The sequence below is a fragment of the Cetorhinus maximus genome, chromosome 16 (assembly GCF_964194155.1).
Source record: "Cetorhinus maximus chromosome 16, sCetMax3.hap1.1, whole genome shotgun sequence".
Classification (NCBI taxonomy): Eukaryota; Metazoa; Chordata; class Chondrichthyes; order Lamniformes; family Cetorhinidae; genus Cetorhinus; species Cetorhinus maximus.
Genome location: NC_135894.1, coordinates 76,858,395 through 76,876,007, shown reverse-complemented (window position 1 = coordinate 76,876,007; position 17,613 = coordinate 76,858,395). Strand labels below are relative to the sequence as shown.

The 17,613-nt window shown below is 41.2% G+C and overlaps 1 protein-coding gene across 1 annotated transcript in view; it reads right to left on the bottom strand.

Annotated features, from left to right (window-relative positions):
* LOC144691891 (uncharacterized) overlaps window positions 1-3,470 on the bottom strand; it is a 42,952-nt gene extending 39,482 nt beyond the window's left edge. Inside the window, exons 1-2 of the mRNA XM_078560466.1 lie at window positions 3,386-3,470; window positions 2,837-2,876 (exon numbers count right to left, since the gene is read on the bottom strand). Coding sequence (XP_078416592.1) covers window positions 2,837-2,876; window positions 3,386-3,470 — 125 coding nt within the window. The remainder of the gene's footprint in view (window positions 1-2,836; window positions 2,877-3,385) is intronic.
* Window positions 3,471-17,613: the final 14,143 nt, after the last annotated feature.

Here is a 17,613-nt window from a genome sequence, read left to right as displayed (position 1 = left end):
CTTCGTCTTCCATTACCCCTCCTTTAAATGTTTCAGTTCTGTCTGATTATTGACAACCTACTGACTCAATGAACCTCTTGCATAACAGCTGCTACTGCAAAACCACAGACAAACAAATACTCAACCATTGGGGACCAATGTTTTTAAGCCAAATGCAATAATGCATCATGTGATTTGACAGTCAGTCAGAACACTGCTCAAACTTCCAGGAAAATACCTCTAACCAGAGTTGGCAATCCTACCCAGAATACACATGCACAACTGATACAAACATGAAACTTTGTTCCCAGGCATGTGTTACGCAACTGGTTTTGCTTGTGTCCGCAAGCAGAGGATTCACTTCAGTCCCATCACAGATAAAATAAAGCACAATGCAAAGGCTTTTTTTATTAGGATCAAAAGTACCTGACAATGAGTTGCTAAGATCATAGGAAGGCCATTTGGTAGAGCAGGCCCGAGACGACAATCAATCAATATGAATATGGTTGACCTGATTGTACCCTTAATTCTGTGATATCATTTCAAGGAAGTATGCAGATGAGCGAATAAACAGCATGTAACCAGCAGCTGGAAGTGTAAGAACTGCAGCTGTGCTGTCCCTGTGAGTAATGGTTGCTGAAGCCATCCTGTATTATATCTTCAAGTAAACTGAACCTACATATAGCTTATGAGTTCTGAGAGAGAGAGAGATTGGCGAGCTGGTGTAAAGACAGAAACACAACAAATTCCACTTTCCTGCCGCCTCCCCTAACACTTGAATCCCTTGTAGATCAAAAAATCTGTCTAACTCATTCTTGAATATATTCAATGATCCAGCCTCTACTACTCCCTGTGGAAAAGAATCCCAAAGATGAACGACTCTCAAAGAAATTCCTCCTCATCTCAGTCTAAAAAAATGGGAGACCTCTTATTTTCAAAATTATACCTCTCGTTCTAGTTTCTCCCACTGGGAGAAACATTTTCTCAGCATCTACCCTGTCAAGCCCCCTTAGAATCTAAGATAAAGGCAAAATACTGCAGATGCTGGAAATCTGAAACAAAAACAAAAATAGCTGGAAAAACTCAGCAGGTCTGACAGCATCTGCGGAGAGGAATACAGTTAATGTTTCGAGCCCGTATGAAGAGTCATACAGACTCTAAACGTTAACTGTATTCCCCTTAGAATCTTATATGTTTCAAATAGGTCACCTTTCCTTTTTTTAAACTTCACTGTGTATGGACCAACTTGCTCAATCTTTTTTAATAAGGCAACCACTTCAGCTCAGGAATCAGCCTAGGAATACCAATTTATACAACTTACTGTGCTATAGATTAGCATGGTATGATTCACCAAATGATTATCCACATGCTGGATTCATATTCTACGCAATGAGATGGATTTTACAGACCCCAGTTGGGTGTGTGTTTTTAGTTTTTTGTGTGGGGGAGGGGGGGGGGTGGCATGTAAAATATGACAGGTGGATAGCCCACCCCTGACCTGGTTGCCATAATACAAGTCAGAGGAGGTGGTGTGGGTAAGATACCCATTAGGCCACCCACCCTTAGGCTTATTGACGCCCTTAACAGCCCAATTAAGGGGCAATTAAGGACCTTACTCCGCCTTAACTGCCATAATATGCTGGGCAGTGGAAGGCAGGCGAGAGTGGGAAGGCTGTTTTTTCAAAGTTGGTGAAGGTGGTGGTTGGGGCACTTAATTTCTTATCTGTGTGTCCTCGCGGTGATGTCTATATTTTAAGCAGGAAGGTGTCAGCTTTGTGGAAGCTGTTAGTCAACTTTCCTTAGTTTTATAGGTTGACAGGATGTGCAATTCAAAACAGGAGACATTAGTCAAGGTTAGCTCTGAGCGAGGGTTTGAGAAAGTTGAAAGATTCTAAGGAAATCTTTATACAGTGGTAATTTTGAAGTATGTGTAATTGAATGTTGCTAATTACCGGAAACAGATGTAGAATTAAGTCCTGCTCTGCTAAGTGTCTGTTGTAAGCTGTGTGACTGGAGAGATGCTGCAAGTAGATGGAATTGAAGGGGAATGCTGGTCCTTGATGCCTTCTGGCACCAAGGTATGGGGTGAGATTACCCAAACACACCTATGTGGAAAAAGATTTTAAACAAAACAAAATGGCTCCCATGTAACGACATTATTCAGCCTTAAGTAGAATTCAAAAAGACTGAATGTTATATTTGTCAAATAATTTCCACATCCCACATGCCTAGAATTATGTTCTGGTCAGGGAGCCTACCTTCAACTTACAGTCAGAATTGAAGATTCTATCTAGTAAGTGGCTGTGATTTTGAGCTTCAGCTAAACTACATGTATGAAAATATTCTGAAAGATAACAAAAATACAGCTCGTTTCTGCTTAAACTGTCATTTCACCACATCATCTGCAACAGACAGAGTTAGGATACATTGCAAACAGTAGCAACTTCTGAGCAACATGGACTCACCACTTGAATATTGGAGTTTTGTTTGTCACCTCTTGTGCTGTGTAACCAACTTCATTTACTCATTACATACATTATAGTAAATGGATTATAGGAGATTCCAGGAATTCCTTTAACTAATTGATGTGAATTATTCATGTAAATTATTTGAGCTGGTGATGACAGTTTTACCATTACCTGTTAAGGGGAGGATATGCTGAAATGTAAGCAAATACAATTTTAGGTTATGGGCTATTTTGTCCTGTGTATTAACTTATGCAAGATCCCTAACATTTTGCAGAAATTACACATTAGAAGAGAGAGAGAGAGAGAGAGAGAGAGAGAGAGTGTGTCCCGGAATGAGGTTGTTATGCATGGGCTGCCAAACAAACATGCATAATGGATCATAAGTCTACTTCTGTTCAAAATACTTAATCCTGATCTCATTTGTCACTCCTGAAAAGCAAAAAACCAGGGTATTGTGAATGTCAGTGCAAAGTATACAGTGCGCAAATTACAAATGTTAACCAAAGCATAAAAGAAAACACAAACTCTGGTTATCTCCAGCTCAAATAATTTACATGAATAACCCACACCAATTAAAGGAGGAGTTCTTGAATCTTCTATAATCCATTTACTATAATTAGTAAATGACATTTGTTACAAGGTAGAGACAAGACAGAGGTGACAAACAAAACCCCAATATTCAAGAGGCGAGTCCATGTTGCTCAGGAGTCGCTACTGCTTGCAACGTATCCTAGCTATGTTGTGCTTCAGGTGATGTATTCAAATGACATTATGCTGAAACAGAAGCAAATTTCTAATCCTGACATATCTGCCCCAATATTACACTTTCCCAGCACTATGACTTTACTCTTGAGGAATACAAAATGTAATGAATGTACAAGTTTTCAATATTTTAAAAATGCCCCAAACTTATTTTCTCTAATCTATGTCAAACTTACCTATTGATCTTCTTGTTGTGACTATCTGCTGTGAACATTGCTGTAAAAACACAAAATCACTTTCAGGAACATGAAACTCAAGCATCTAAGTCATAATTTTGTTGTTACTCACTCAGTTTCCAACAGGAAATACATTCATTTCCCTCCCCCAAACACATGGTTTTCCTTTTAACTATAGGTTCTAAATGTTTCAGGGTTCAGTGTACTTGCAATTCTCCACTATCTTAGTAAAGTTGGATAGCAAAAATATTAGAAATTCCTTAGTCAGCATTTGAAACTCAAACACAATATTCAAACAATTAGAAAGTTAAAAATCAAACCTATGACCTCAAACTAAAACAAACCATTGCCCAAGACAGTGTGCATGTGACTAATTACACATTTCCTGCTGTTTCAATAAGGCTGATGATATATCTCAAGAGCATCTTAAATAAACAATTCTAAATTGACACAAATAATTGGAGACATTTTGGGTGTTTTGAATACCCTAACTTAATAAGAACACTGAAATTACGTATCTTCAAAAGCAAGATGGACCATAAAATAGGGAAAGAGTGTATCACACTAATACGACTACTTTGATTGGAGAGGTGGTGTTTAATAGGTGCCTGTATATGCACCTCAAGTGCCACAACCTGTAGGGCTAGGGACCAAATGCTGGAACGTGGGATTAGGCTGGGAGGCTTGTTCTTCAGCTGGCACAGGTGCAATAGGCCGCGTGGCCTCTTTTTGTGCCAAAAACCTTTTATGATTCTCAAAGGTTTTTTAAAAAGGCCAAGAGTAAGGCCAAAATAAAGATGAAAATAGCGTAATACTTCTCACTGTTTAGAAGATTAAATTTTTGGCTGGGAGGATTGTGGGGGTGGGGGGGGTGGGTGGATTGGGAGGTGGTGATTGGGGTGGGTGGGTGGGGTGGGGGGGCGGAGGAGAGAGATGGTGAGTATGAGAACAAAAAAAGGAAAGAGGGTGTGTGTGGAGAACAGGAGTTTAATAAACAAAATAATAACTAATAAACAAAAAGAAAACCTTTGCACTGTGCTCGATTTTATCTCTGGTGGGACCCAAGTGAATCCTCTGCTTGAGAGCATGAGCAAAACCAGTTGCGTTACAAATGCCTGAGCACAAAGTTTCATGTTTGTACCAGTTGTGCATGTGTATTCTGGGTAGGTTTGTCAACTCTGGTTGATAGAGGTAGTTGTTTGGTATTAGAGAACTTGACAGTATTGCTTAAAGAAAGAGGAGACATTTTTTGTTGAAGCTTTTCGTCCTGCACTCAAGACAATTTGCAAGAGCGCCAAATATGAACGGGAACAATGGACATTTGCGATACATGGGTGATACTTCTGCTATATTTAAATCTGCAGTTGCATTCATTTCGCACTGTATATCTTGCAAACTCATGAACTAGTCGTCACCTTGGACCTATAAAGTGCCTAGTCCATGTCAGCTTGCCCTTCCTGGGTAGTCTCTCACAAAAATGATCAACAGGTGAAGCTAGATGTTTCACGCTGCTACAATGCAGTAGCAACACAAACGGTATTCGCCACTAACAGGATGCTGCCATCAAGCCAAAAAGGTGTTCCGCCCATCACACAAATGAATATTTTCACGTATGAATTTCAGTGCCAGTGTGATGCTAGGTATGTAGACTGTATGTTCCAAAAACAGGCAGATCGTATCTCCCAGCTGCTGTTCGCAACGGGCAAGGTACAGACTGTAGTCAACCAGCCCGTGCTTGCAAAACTTCAAATCCAACATTAGATGCGATTCCACGATTGGACAACATTTGCTAAGTAACCCTCAGTGTGCTAAGAATTACGCTGACAACCAATTTAAGATAGTCAGTCAGTCAGGCTCACAGTGTATTTGTGTGTACTGGAAACTATATACTAATACACAGGGCCCTGTTCTTTGAAGACAGAAAGAACATGTACACACATTATGGCTGTTTCAGCTAAACAAAATAAGTGGCAGCCATTCACTGGTTCACTCCTCAGTGCAATGCCTTGACCAGAGTCATGCGTGGCAGTTAACTGTCATTAATCATCAAGTGCTGCATTCTCCATGGCAACATCTCTACCAGAGCCTAACTGCCAACCAATCACCAATACAATCTCATGCAGTATAAATTATTGTTCTCTTTACATTCAGTATTCTTGCGAATTGTCCTGATGAATGCAAGGTGAAAAGCTTTGACAAAAAAAAATGTCTCTTTTTGCAGGAAGAGACAGATAGAGGCATTTAAAAAAAATGCTTGGTTAAATCTCAGACTACAAACAAAAATGAAATAAACAGAAGAACAAGTACATTTACAGATAATCAAATGCTCTGTTAACGTGCCAACTGCTGTCTGGAACTAACAAAACATTCTCCAATGAGGAAGGCCACTCAGTCCATTTTGATTAATTAGTTCAGAGTACCTCTTAATGTCATCCCATTGTGACATCCAATTATTTCATAAACGATTCCAGGGTTTTGCTCTAACTACACCCTGGAAGAAAACAGTCCCCAGTTTGAACGCATGACCCTATCTCTACTGCGATTTAAAGAAATATTCAGAATTAATTCTTCTAAACCCAGAGCAATCTTAACTACCTCCATAAGATCATATCTAAGTCACGTTCTTTACAATTTGTAAAGCAAAGTTTCTTCAATCTTTTTCTCATAACTCAACCCCAGCACTGGAGACCACCATTATGGCTCTTGCTAGGAATGTCCCTAGCACTTCAAACTCTCATTTCTTGGGAAACCAGAAACAATTGCAGTTTAAGATCCAGAGTGATTCAGGCATTATAAATTTTGGCCATTAATTCCTCTGATTTATGTTCCACCATTTTGGTTATGTAGCTCAAAATCATGCTGCTTTTTCTTGAATGATGCTCTGCATTGGTTGGAAATATTTAATATCAAACCTCTGAAGTCTCTCTGGTCTCTGCTTCATCTTTGTTATTTCAACACCTTTTGTATTACACATTCTTTTTAGGTGTAGCAGTTGATGCTTGGTTGCATTAAATTTCATCAGTCATTCTTCTGATCACTTGTCCAACTCCCGTGTTTTCTGAGTTGTCTCTTCCAATTCCACTAGCCCTCAGTTTAGTTATCTACGAAAGTTACCACTTGTATTACGCGACTCAGGTTATGTAAACTTAAAAACAGTAATGCCTTAAGTTTCCTTCCCACCAACCCGATCCACTCCTCCCATCCCTCCACCAAAACAACCTTCAATGAGTGCTTGTTGTTTCCTACCCTTCAGTTACCCATTCCTGAGGTTTACCACAAATCTCCACAGTTTAAATTCCACTCAAAAAGTCTATCACTACCTGAAAGAAGTTGATGAGGTAGGCAAGGCACAGTCTTCACTTTCTGAATTCATGCTGCTTGCCATTATCCAGGAGATTATTGTTGTACAACTGCTCCTCCAACCTACTGGATATTCCATTATATACATGGAACGGAAACAAGAAAATTGTGCCTGTGTATGACTTATCACACTTTTTGACTAAACAAAGGCACATTAGCCTTTTACTTAATCTTTTGATACTTTGCTAGTGTCAAATGACTCCCTCGTCATTTTCAGTGCTTTACAAATCTCTTCTGAATTTCCTTCTGCACCGAGTTAAATATCATGTACCCCAGGAATTTATTTGTTTGAAACCCAATTAGCCTGTCCAGGGCTTCCATCTCATATGTAACAAAATCACTGATTTTACTTAGGGTATACCTTTGTTTAGGGAAGGCATATTGCACATGTCTGGACGAGTAGTGATTCAGAATATTTACTGTTTTAGGTTCATCCTCAACTTCAAGCTTATTTGTAGCTTTTACGGGTTTTACCTTTGGTCACCTCTTGCTGTTGTGGTAGTGAAAAAATGGTTTACTGTTGCGCTTAGCCTCAGCTATGTGTTCCTCTCTGAAGTACTTAATTTGTCTTCTGAAACACCGATGATGTATATATTGCATTGAACAATACCCCAAATTATATTTGCCTTTGTTATTTCATGCAATTTTGCCTGCTAAAAAATACGCCCCTGTCTGGTGTTTGCTAGCTCTAATTTCTATCATTTAACTTTGTTTGGCGGCCACTGTACCTTAACTAAATTTATTCCATTTTTTGAGATTTTTAAAACATTACAAATGCCGGATCAAGACAAGCATTGGTTCTCATGACTTCCTTGCCACACTGAATCAAGAAACAGTCATGCAATATGTTGACCAACTCTGACTAATATTCCTGTTTCCTCATGTACTCTTCCTATTTCAAAATTATCTTCCTTTTTATGGTGGTGGTTTGTAGCATACCTCCAATGTAGTATGGATTTCTTGAGCAACACTGATGCATACTCAATAGCTCATTTTCTCCCCCCCTGTAATTCAGTTATGGATTTTACAATGCAAAAATGTTTTAACATATACTATATCTAATCTATGGTGATTCATATCAAAACTAGAATGGATTCAGCAATGTAAACGTAAGGTCAAGATGAAGCAAATAGCTAGCTCTAGGTATGTTCCAAATAGCTTCTGGGGGGCGAGAGAGAGAGGGGGCGAGAGAGAATATCTAATCAAATTTCCCTCTGGCATATGGGAGTTGTCACATTAAAGCTTGGCTAAATATTTCCAATATTTTTTAGATTCATAGAAATACCATACAAAAAGGCAATTGAAACAAGAAAAATAATAGTCCTTAGGCCCTATTTATTTCATTTTAACATGATGCATAGGAATAAAATTAGATTTTGAAGTTTGCTGCACAAATTGATGTGATGTCATGTAAAACAAAATCTATTCAACACTGGCTCAAGGGTAAAGCAATCCATTTTAACCTTCATTGAATTAGGTACTTGTGGGTGGTAATGAGAGTTTGTGAAACAATTGCTTTAAAAATACCCAAATCTCAAGTGGATTCAAATCCATAACATCCCCCCCACCCCCCCACCCCCATTTTCCAGCTGTGGGTGCGATGAGAAGCCAAAGGAGTGTTATGTTTTGTTTGTTTTTGCTTTCCCTTTTCCAGCATAAAGTCATTGATGCCAGTAGTTGGGTTTTAAAGTTTATACTCCAATTCCTAGAAAATTTTTGCTATGTTCCTGCAAAAGCTTTAACAAAATATGGAAGATCTCCTGTGATAATTCTCATGGTAAGCTAGTAAGAAATATATGGGGTGTATGTGCACCTTTGGCAGCGCAGCAGTCACACCTAGGTTTTTGTCTATGTGGCTGATTCTGCCACTGGTCCAAACATAGCACTCGGCTCTCACATATGGCTCCAAGTAACTTGCAGGGCATGGAAGTGGCCCTATCCCTGGCCACAGTATCACCCTACTGGCTAAACTATGAGAGAGTATCCAACTAGTGATGGGAGCATCTATCCTGAAGTGCATGAAATCACCAGCACTGGAGCTGATGGATGGCTAATGGGTGACTCTGATGGCAGTGAAGGCACAGGAGTACAGGGCCATGGCAGATGGTAAAGCAGGACCTTGGTCAACTATGTTTTATGCCGAGTGGTGCTTCTCAAGCTATAACCATTTGTCTCTCTCTGAAATGGAAGCACAAAATCAAGACGACATTCGTGGCTTGCCACTGACTAGGACCCCCAGGTTGGTGGAACCCTAAATACAACTTGGCATGGAACAACAGATATGAAAATAATGAAGCTAACCCAAACCCTCAGGGCTGGGGAGGTGGGGGGTCAGACTCTGACAACAGCTGTCAAACCAAATGGGACAGCCACAGACTCCCAAACATAGGAATATGCAATGTTAGAACAACGTACCAAACTGGTCAGCTTGAGCAGATCTGGAAGTAATATTATAGGCTCAACATAAAATAAGCTGGGCACTGCTGAGATGAAATGGCCAGGTTCAGGATAACTAAACATAATGGAAGACTGGAGCCTGTACTATTCTGTTGGGGATCATCATCAATATGGTGAAAGATTTCTGGTGTCCCCAAAGCTGCGAAACACTATCGCGTGTGTGGAACCAGTTACCAGAGTGATTGCAATACGAAGTGAAACTATGCCAACAGCGATGAACCTCATCCAAGTGTTTAAGCCAACTGCAGAATCCCCTGAAGATGCATATGAATTAGGGGGAGGTCACTTGGCCTCTTGAGCCCGCTATGCCATTCAATAAGATCATGGCTGATCGGATTATAACATCAACTCCACATTCCCACCTAGCCCTTTCACCCCTTGCTTTTCAAGAATCTATCCAGCTCTGCCTTAAAAATATTCAGACTGCTTCCATCACAGAATCTTTACAGTGCAGGAGGCCATTTGACCCATCAAGTCTGCACTGGCTCTCTGAAAGAGCATTCTACCTAGTCCCATTTCCCTGCCTTATCCCCGTAACCCTGCACATTCTTTTTCGGATAGCCATCCAATTCTTTTTTCGATACCTTGATCAAACCTACTTCCACCACCCTCAGGAAGTTTGTTCCAGACCCCAACCACCATCTGGGCACACTGCTCCAGATGAGGCCTAACAAGTGTCTTATACAAGTTCAACATGACCTCCTTATTCTTGTACTCAAATGCCCCTTTAATAAAGCCTAAGATACTATATGCTTTATTAACTGCTCTCTCAACGTGCCCTGTCATCTTCAATGACTTAAGTATATATACACACACCAGGGTCCCTGCTCCTATAGCTCCTTTACAGTTTCTCCCTTTATGTTATACTGTCTCTCCATATTCTTCCTGCCAAAATGAATTATCTCACACTTCTCTGCATTGAACTTCACTTCATCTGCTACCTGTCTGCCTAATCCACCAACATGTCTATGTCCTTTTGAAGTTCAAGACTACCCTCATCACAGTTGACAACATTTCTGATCTTCGTATCATCAGCAAACTTTGAAATCATGCCCTACAAACGACAGTCTAGGTCATTAAAATATATCAGGAAGAGCAAGGGTCCCAACACTGACACTTGGGGAACTCTGCTACAAGCATTCCTCCAATCTGAAAAATCCACTAACAACTATTCTTTGTTTCCTATCACTCAGCCAATTTCTTTTCCACTCTCCCTTTTTTCCCCATGAGCTAGAATTTTGCTCTCAAATCTGTTGTGCAGCACTGTATCAAATGCCTTTTGAAAATCAATATATGCCATATCAACAGCATTGCCCTTATCAGCCTTCTCGGTGACCTCCTCTAAAAACCCCAGCAAGTGAGTTAAACATGATTTTCCCTTAATGAATCCATGCTGGCTTTCTTTAATTATCCTGCACTTGTCTAAGTGACTACTGATTTTGTCCCGAACTACAGTTTCCAGGAGTTTCCCTACCACTGAAGTGAAGCTGACTGGTGTGTAGTTGCCAGCTTTATCCTTGCACCCCTTTTTGAACAAGGGTGTAACATGCACAATTCTCCAGTCTTCTGGCACTGTGCCTCTGTTTAAGAAAGACTGGAAAATTAACATGAGTGCCTCTGCAATTTCCACTCTCACCTCCCCAAGTACCCTTGGATGCATCTCATCTGGTTCTGGTACCTTATCAATTTTAAGTAAGAAAGCCTTTCTAAAACCTCCTTCTTAAATGTAAATTATTCTAGTGTACCTGTTACTTCCTTTCTCACCTCAGCCTGGGTAGCATCTTCTTCCTTTGTAAAGACAGATGCAAAGCACTGGTTTAAAACTTCTGCTATTTCTCCTGCCTCCACATGCAAGTCCCCCGTTTTTAAAATCCTTAATCAGCTCTACTCTTTTACCAACCTTTTATTATTTATATGCTTGAAGACGCCCTTGGGATTCTCTTTTATATTAGCTGCCTGTCTCTTTTCATGCTCTCTCCTTGCTTTTCTTATTAGTTTTTTCATGTCCCCTCTGGTCCTTCTATATTCACCCTGATTCTCCATTGTATTTTCTACCTGACATCTGTTGTACACGTGCTTCCTCCTTTTCATCTTCACCTCTCTCTCGTCATCCAGAACACTCAGCATTTATTTGTCCTACCTTTCCCCTTCAAGGGAATATACCTCGACATTGCCTGCAATACCTTTTCTTTGAAGGTGGCCCATTGTTCAGCAACTGTCTTTTCTACTAACATTTGATTCCAACTTACTCGATTCTGATGCATTCTCATCCCATCGAAGTTGGCTTTCCCTCAATTAATTATAGCTGCTCTGGATTGTTCCTTGCCCTTTTCCATGGCCATAAACCTTATGATACAATGGTCATTGTCCCCTAAATGCTCTCCCACTGATACTTGATCCACTTAGGCCAACTCATTCCCCGGAGCCAGGTCCAACAGTGCCTTCCCTCTCACTGGACCAGAAACATACTGCTGCAGAAAATCATCCTGAACACTTTCCAGGAACTCTCAGCCCCTCTTGTCCCTTTGCACTATTCCTATCCCAGTCTATATTTAGAAAATTAATTATGGACGGACACACACGAGCATACCATGCACCCCCTTCTTTACCGAATACAACCATATTCCCAAAAATACTAAAAGAGATAACACCCATCTTCGTATCAGACAGGCGTTTCTGCAGCTGTAGATATGACTCCAAGATGGTACGTTGCCTCCCTGGTGTCAGGGTCAAGGATGTCACAGAGCAGCTACAGGGCATTCTTTTGGGGGAAGGTGAACAGCCAGAGGTCGTGGCCCATATTGGGACCAATGACATGGGTAAGAAAAGGGATGAGGCGCTGAAAGCAGATTTTAGGGAGTTAGGAAGGGAATTAAAAATCAGGACCTTGAGCAGTAATCTCAGGATTACTCCCAATGCCACGTGCTAGTGAGCATAAGAATAGGAAGATTGAGCAGTGGCTGGAAAAATTTATAAACTAATTTATAATTCTTGCACCTGTGTAATTTCTTCATAGATTTGTTTCTCTACAACCCTTCCACTAGTAGATATTCTATATACTGCACCTTTTTCATTCCTTACCTCTAGCCAGAGAAGTTCTTTCCTTGACCTCTCTGGAACATCCTCTCTTTCCACGCCATCTTTAATCAATACTGCCACTCCCCCTCCTCATTTTCTTCCTTTCCTGTCTCTCCTAAACAACTTGTACCCAGGAATATTTAATGCTCAGTCCTGTCCATTGAGCCACATCTATGTTATAGCAATATCATAATTCCATTTGTCAACCTGTACTTCACTTATCTTATTAACCACACTCCACGCATTCACATACATGTACGTTAGCCCTCATTTAGGCATTTTTACTTTCCCCCTTATTCTGACCCCATCTAACAGCTTACTATTGCCTACTCTAATTTTATCAAATTCTCCAACCATTCCATCTACCTTAATGCTACTCTGATATATCCCCCTTATCAGTTACTACTTCTCTACTTCCCACCACCAGTTCCTTTCCTCTCCACTCAGTTTCCTAACCCCCTGCCAATTTAGTTTAAATCCTCCCGACAGCACTAGCAAACCTCCCCGCGAGGACATTGATCCCAGTTAAGGTGTAACCAGTCTTCCTTGAACAGGTACCATCTGCCCCTGAACTAGTCCCAATGCCTCAAATCTAAAGCCCTCCCTCCTACTCCATTTCTCCAGCCACTGATCAATCTTCTTATTCTCACTCATCAGTATCCAAAATGGAAAAACAGAGTGAGATGTCCTCAGGGAATTTCTGCACTACCTGCCTGTTTCTCTTAGATACTCTGGTGGTCACCCATTCTCTCTCTGCTTGTGTATCTCTTAGCTGTGGTGTGACCGTCTTTCTAATCACACTATCCACATAATCCTCAGCCTTGTGGATGCACCACAGTGATTCCAGCCACCACTCAAGTCCTGCAACCCGCTCAAGTTTCTGCATCTGCACGAAGTGTCACCAGCTGTAGTCGAGAGCACTTTGTGTTTGCACGACTTCCCACATCCCACAGGATGCACATTCCAGATGGCCAAGCTGCACTGACGTACCTTAACATTAAGTGCTTACTACAGTATGGTACAACATAATAACTCACCTGTCACTCACCAATCACCCCCTCTGTGCTGAGTCTGGAAAGGCTTATACTTACCAATCAACTTACGGGATTCCTGTGACATCACATAGACTATCTGTAAACTCCCAGTTCTCTCTCGCTGAAGCTTTATGGGCTATGTTGTTTAGTTAGCTTAATTTAATTATTTTAATTAACTTAGGAATTATTCTACATGGACCACACCTCTTTCCCTTGTGCAAATTCCCATGTGAACCTAATTCGCAACTCACTCGGTCTCTGGCGTAGTCGCCCGTCTCTTCATGTCCTCCTGATACCAACTTTTGAGGGAGTTCCAAAGACTCACTACCTTCAGAAAAAAAATCTCATTTGTCTTAAATAGGAAATCCCTTATTTTTAAACAGTGACCCCCAAGCTCTAGATTCTTCCACAAAAGGAAACATCCTTTCCTCATCCACCTGTCAAGACCCTCAGGATCTTATGTTTCAATCAACTTGTTTCCTGTAAGGAACCATCCCATTCTCCCAGTTCCTCCACCGCTGTTGCATCTGTTCTAATGATGCTGCCTTCCAAAACGGCATTCTGACATGTCTTCCTTTTTCCTTAACCGAGGGTTCCCAACACTGTGGTTGACAGGGCCGTCAACCATGTCCGACCCATCTCCTGCACCTCAGCCCTCACCTGTTCCCCTCTCTCAGAACCACAATAGGATCCCCCTTCTCCTCACTTTTCACCCCACCAGCCTCCACATTCAAAGGATCATCCTCTGCCATTTCCACCAACTCCAGCGTGATGTCGCCACCAAATATCACCATCACCCCGCCCCCCCACCCCCCCTCCCCCAGCAGCACTCTGTAGCACCATTGCCTCCATGAGACCCTGGTCCACTGCTCCATCACCACAACTCCCCATCCCCTTCCCACAGCACCTTCCCATGCAGCTGCAGAAGGTGCAACACTTGCCCCTTTACCTCCTCCCTCCTCAGCGTCCAAGGCCCCAAACACTTTCAGATGAAGTAGCGCTTCACTTGCGCCCCCTTCAATTTGGTCTACTATATTCGCTGTTCCCAATGCGGTCTCCTCTACATTGGGGAGACTAAACGCAGACTGGGTGACTGCTTTGCGAACATTTTCATTCAGTTCTCAAGCACAACCCAGACTTCCCTGTTGCTTGCCATTTCAACACACCACCTTGCCCACATGCCTGTTCTTGGCCTGCTGCAACATTCTAGTGAAGCCCAACGCACACTGGAGGAACAGCACCTCATCTTCTGATTAGGCACTTTAAGCCTTCCGGACCCAACATTGTGTTCAACAACTGCACTCAATGAACTCTCCTCCATCCCCCACCCCTTTTAAAAATCCAAAATTTTATTTATTTACTAATTAATTTTTTTTTTTTAAATCCCTTTTCCCCTTTAGTCTTTAACAATACCATTAACACTCCCTTTGTCCTGTGTCCATGACATTTGTCAATTCTCTCCTTAGCTCCCACCTATCCCTGACCCTCTATCTTTCTCTAGCTCCTCTTAAACAGTATAAAATCCATCACATTTCTACTTCTCTTTAGCTCTGAAGAGTCGTACAGACGCAAAACATTAACTCTGTTTCTCTCTCCACAGATGCTGCCAGACTTGAGTTTTTCCAGCATTTCCTGCTTTTGTTTCAGACTTCCAGCATCCATGGTATTTTGCTTTTACCTTGGAAGGATTCTTGTCCGCTATAAACATTGCATTGAAAAAAAGTATGCCCAAAAGCCATGACAGGCAAGGAGCCCTGGATAACAGTCAAATGTCTGAAGCGGATAGTGTGCCGATCAGCAAAGCGGAGGGATCATCAAGGAGCTGATTATAAAAACTCTGCAAGAAAGTGAAAAATGTTCAGAGCAGCCAAAGAGGACCTTACTAAAAAGGCACAGGCAACAGAAAATTCAAGTCGTGAAGGGCAGTCCAACAAAAGTATAAAAGGTTGTCACAGCTCTATCAAAGAAAAGCAACAGCTGGCATCAGTGTGAAAGCAGCAGATAGAAATATGATCCAAGGAACTGATGAGAAAAGGACCAGTGGCAGTAATACCGCACCCAGTTCTATGGAGCAGATCCAGATGCCGCAAGTACACAGCCTGTAACTTGGAGGAGGAGGAGGAGGAACCAGAATTGTTGATTAGTGAAGTTTTAACTGCACTTAAGCAGCTGGGGAACAGCAAAGCTAAAGAACTAGATGACATGCCCATTGAAGCTCTGGAAAGCGAAGGAACATCAACAGTCACGGCCATGAAATAAATCAGTGACCTGACATCAAGAAGTGGAATTTGGCCAAATGATTGGCGGGTTTTGAAGCCAGTAACATCACCAAAAGTTCACGACAGTCAAGACTGCTCAAAATATAGAACAATTAGCCTGATAAGCCATGCCTCAAAGTGCTCCTAGAAATTGAGGCAAAGGCTCTCACATTTCAACACACCAGAAATAGGTGAGGAACAGTTCGGTTTCCCTGCAGGTAAAGGAATATCAGATGAACTTGTAGTGCTGTGCAATATAATTGAGAAGTCTGTCAAAAAGCAAAATCACAGGGAATTCTGCATAATCTGGATTACACAAAGGCCTTTGATTCAGTCCACCATGCAGAACTATGGAAAACCTTGAATTTGGTTTGGTGTACCACATCATTTAAATTCTCTGAATGAGCCAGATTATAAACTGGAGAAGAGGTGTGGTGTGTACTTGGGAGACAAGACAAGAGCCAATTTGGCAAAGGAGTCAGACAAAAATGTCTGCTTACACCACTACTTTTCAAAGCCATAGGAGAAAAGGTCATGAGAGAAGTCAGCTCTGCTCTTCCAGAACAACTAAGAGTCAGTGTTGGTGGTCACAACATCTGGAAAATCAGATATGCTGACGACACTAATAGTCGAAGTACAAACAAGGGCTTTCCATAATGGCTAAAGAGCTGAGAAAGTCAAATCTGAAGTTTGGGTTGAGCAACAAGACATACTCAATGCCAATTCATGATGAAAGCAGTGTGATGATTCAGTTAGCAACCATTACGCATGTATATCTATTTCTGGAAGTAAAAGTGACCACAAATGGGGATAGCAGCATTGAAATCAAGCCAAGGCTAGCAACTGCCCACTCAGCTGAATGAAGTATGGAGGATATCCAACATCAGCCTGTGGTTGAAAAAAAACACTTGCACAATCCTCAATATGGAGCATAAGAACTGGACCCTCAGTAAGGCTGAGAAGATGATTACTGCTTTTGAAATGTGGATCTGGTGAAGGATTCTTAGAATCAACTGGACATTGCAAAGAGCTAATGAATTTGTCCATAAGAAAATCAGAGTTCCAGCATCTCATGGGCTTTTAGCTGAAGTGAAGCAGAAATTGAGAAAATATGACCACTGGAAAAGGCAGGGTGAGAGTCTAATATTGGTGACAATAAAAGGTGAAAGATTGGCAAACAACAGACCAGCTCAGAAAATGACTGGATGCGTAGACATCATCAGAAACTGGATGGAGGGAGGGACAAAAACAGCACGCAGAATTGCAGTGAACAAGAGAGAGAGAGAGATGCCTATGGCTCCTCATGGACAATGGATAATTATGAATGGATCCCAACTGCAAGTATAACTATGTTCCTGCAAAAGCTTTCAATAAAATATGGATTATTTCCTGTTATATTCCTCAAGGTAAGCTAATAATAATTTTTTTCACAATTATAGGAGCTTTAAATTATATCAAATGTTCACAGAACTTTAGGCTACATGTTCCTGCTGAGACAAAGCAAAACTCCCAAATGTTCCTGAAATAGGAAACTAACTTCAATTATTTTTCCCAGACTATCTTGTCTTCCCACTGCCTTTAAGCACACAGCTGGAACACCAAGTTTGACCCACTACAAAGGTGCTCCTAAGCTTAACTTTGGCATCTGACAATCCTCACTCAGCAAGAATTGACAACACAATTATAGACAAATATATAACAGTATATAATAGAAAAAGAGTGTCTGTATATTTCAAATAGGAATTCATTAAAATTAAATGCAAGCTACATATCCAGTTTTAAGGCAGTGTGTCATTGTCTTTCAATGTTACAAATATTTTCTCAAAATATCCATTTTTTTTAAAATTAAGGTTCAACATTTAATATGTTGTTAACCACCCAACTGTCCCCACCATGTATAAGATTGGCACACTTGGGGCAGAAACACTCTTGTTTTTATTAATTCACAGGATGGGGGCTTCGCTGGCCAGGCCAGCATTTATTGCCCATCCCTAGTTGCCCTTGAGAAGGCAGTGGTGAGCTGCCTTCTTGAACCGCTGCA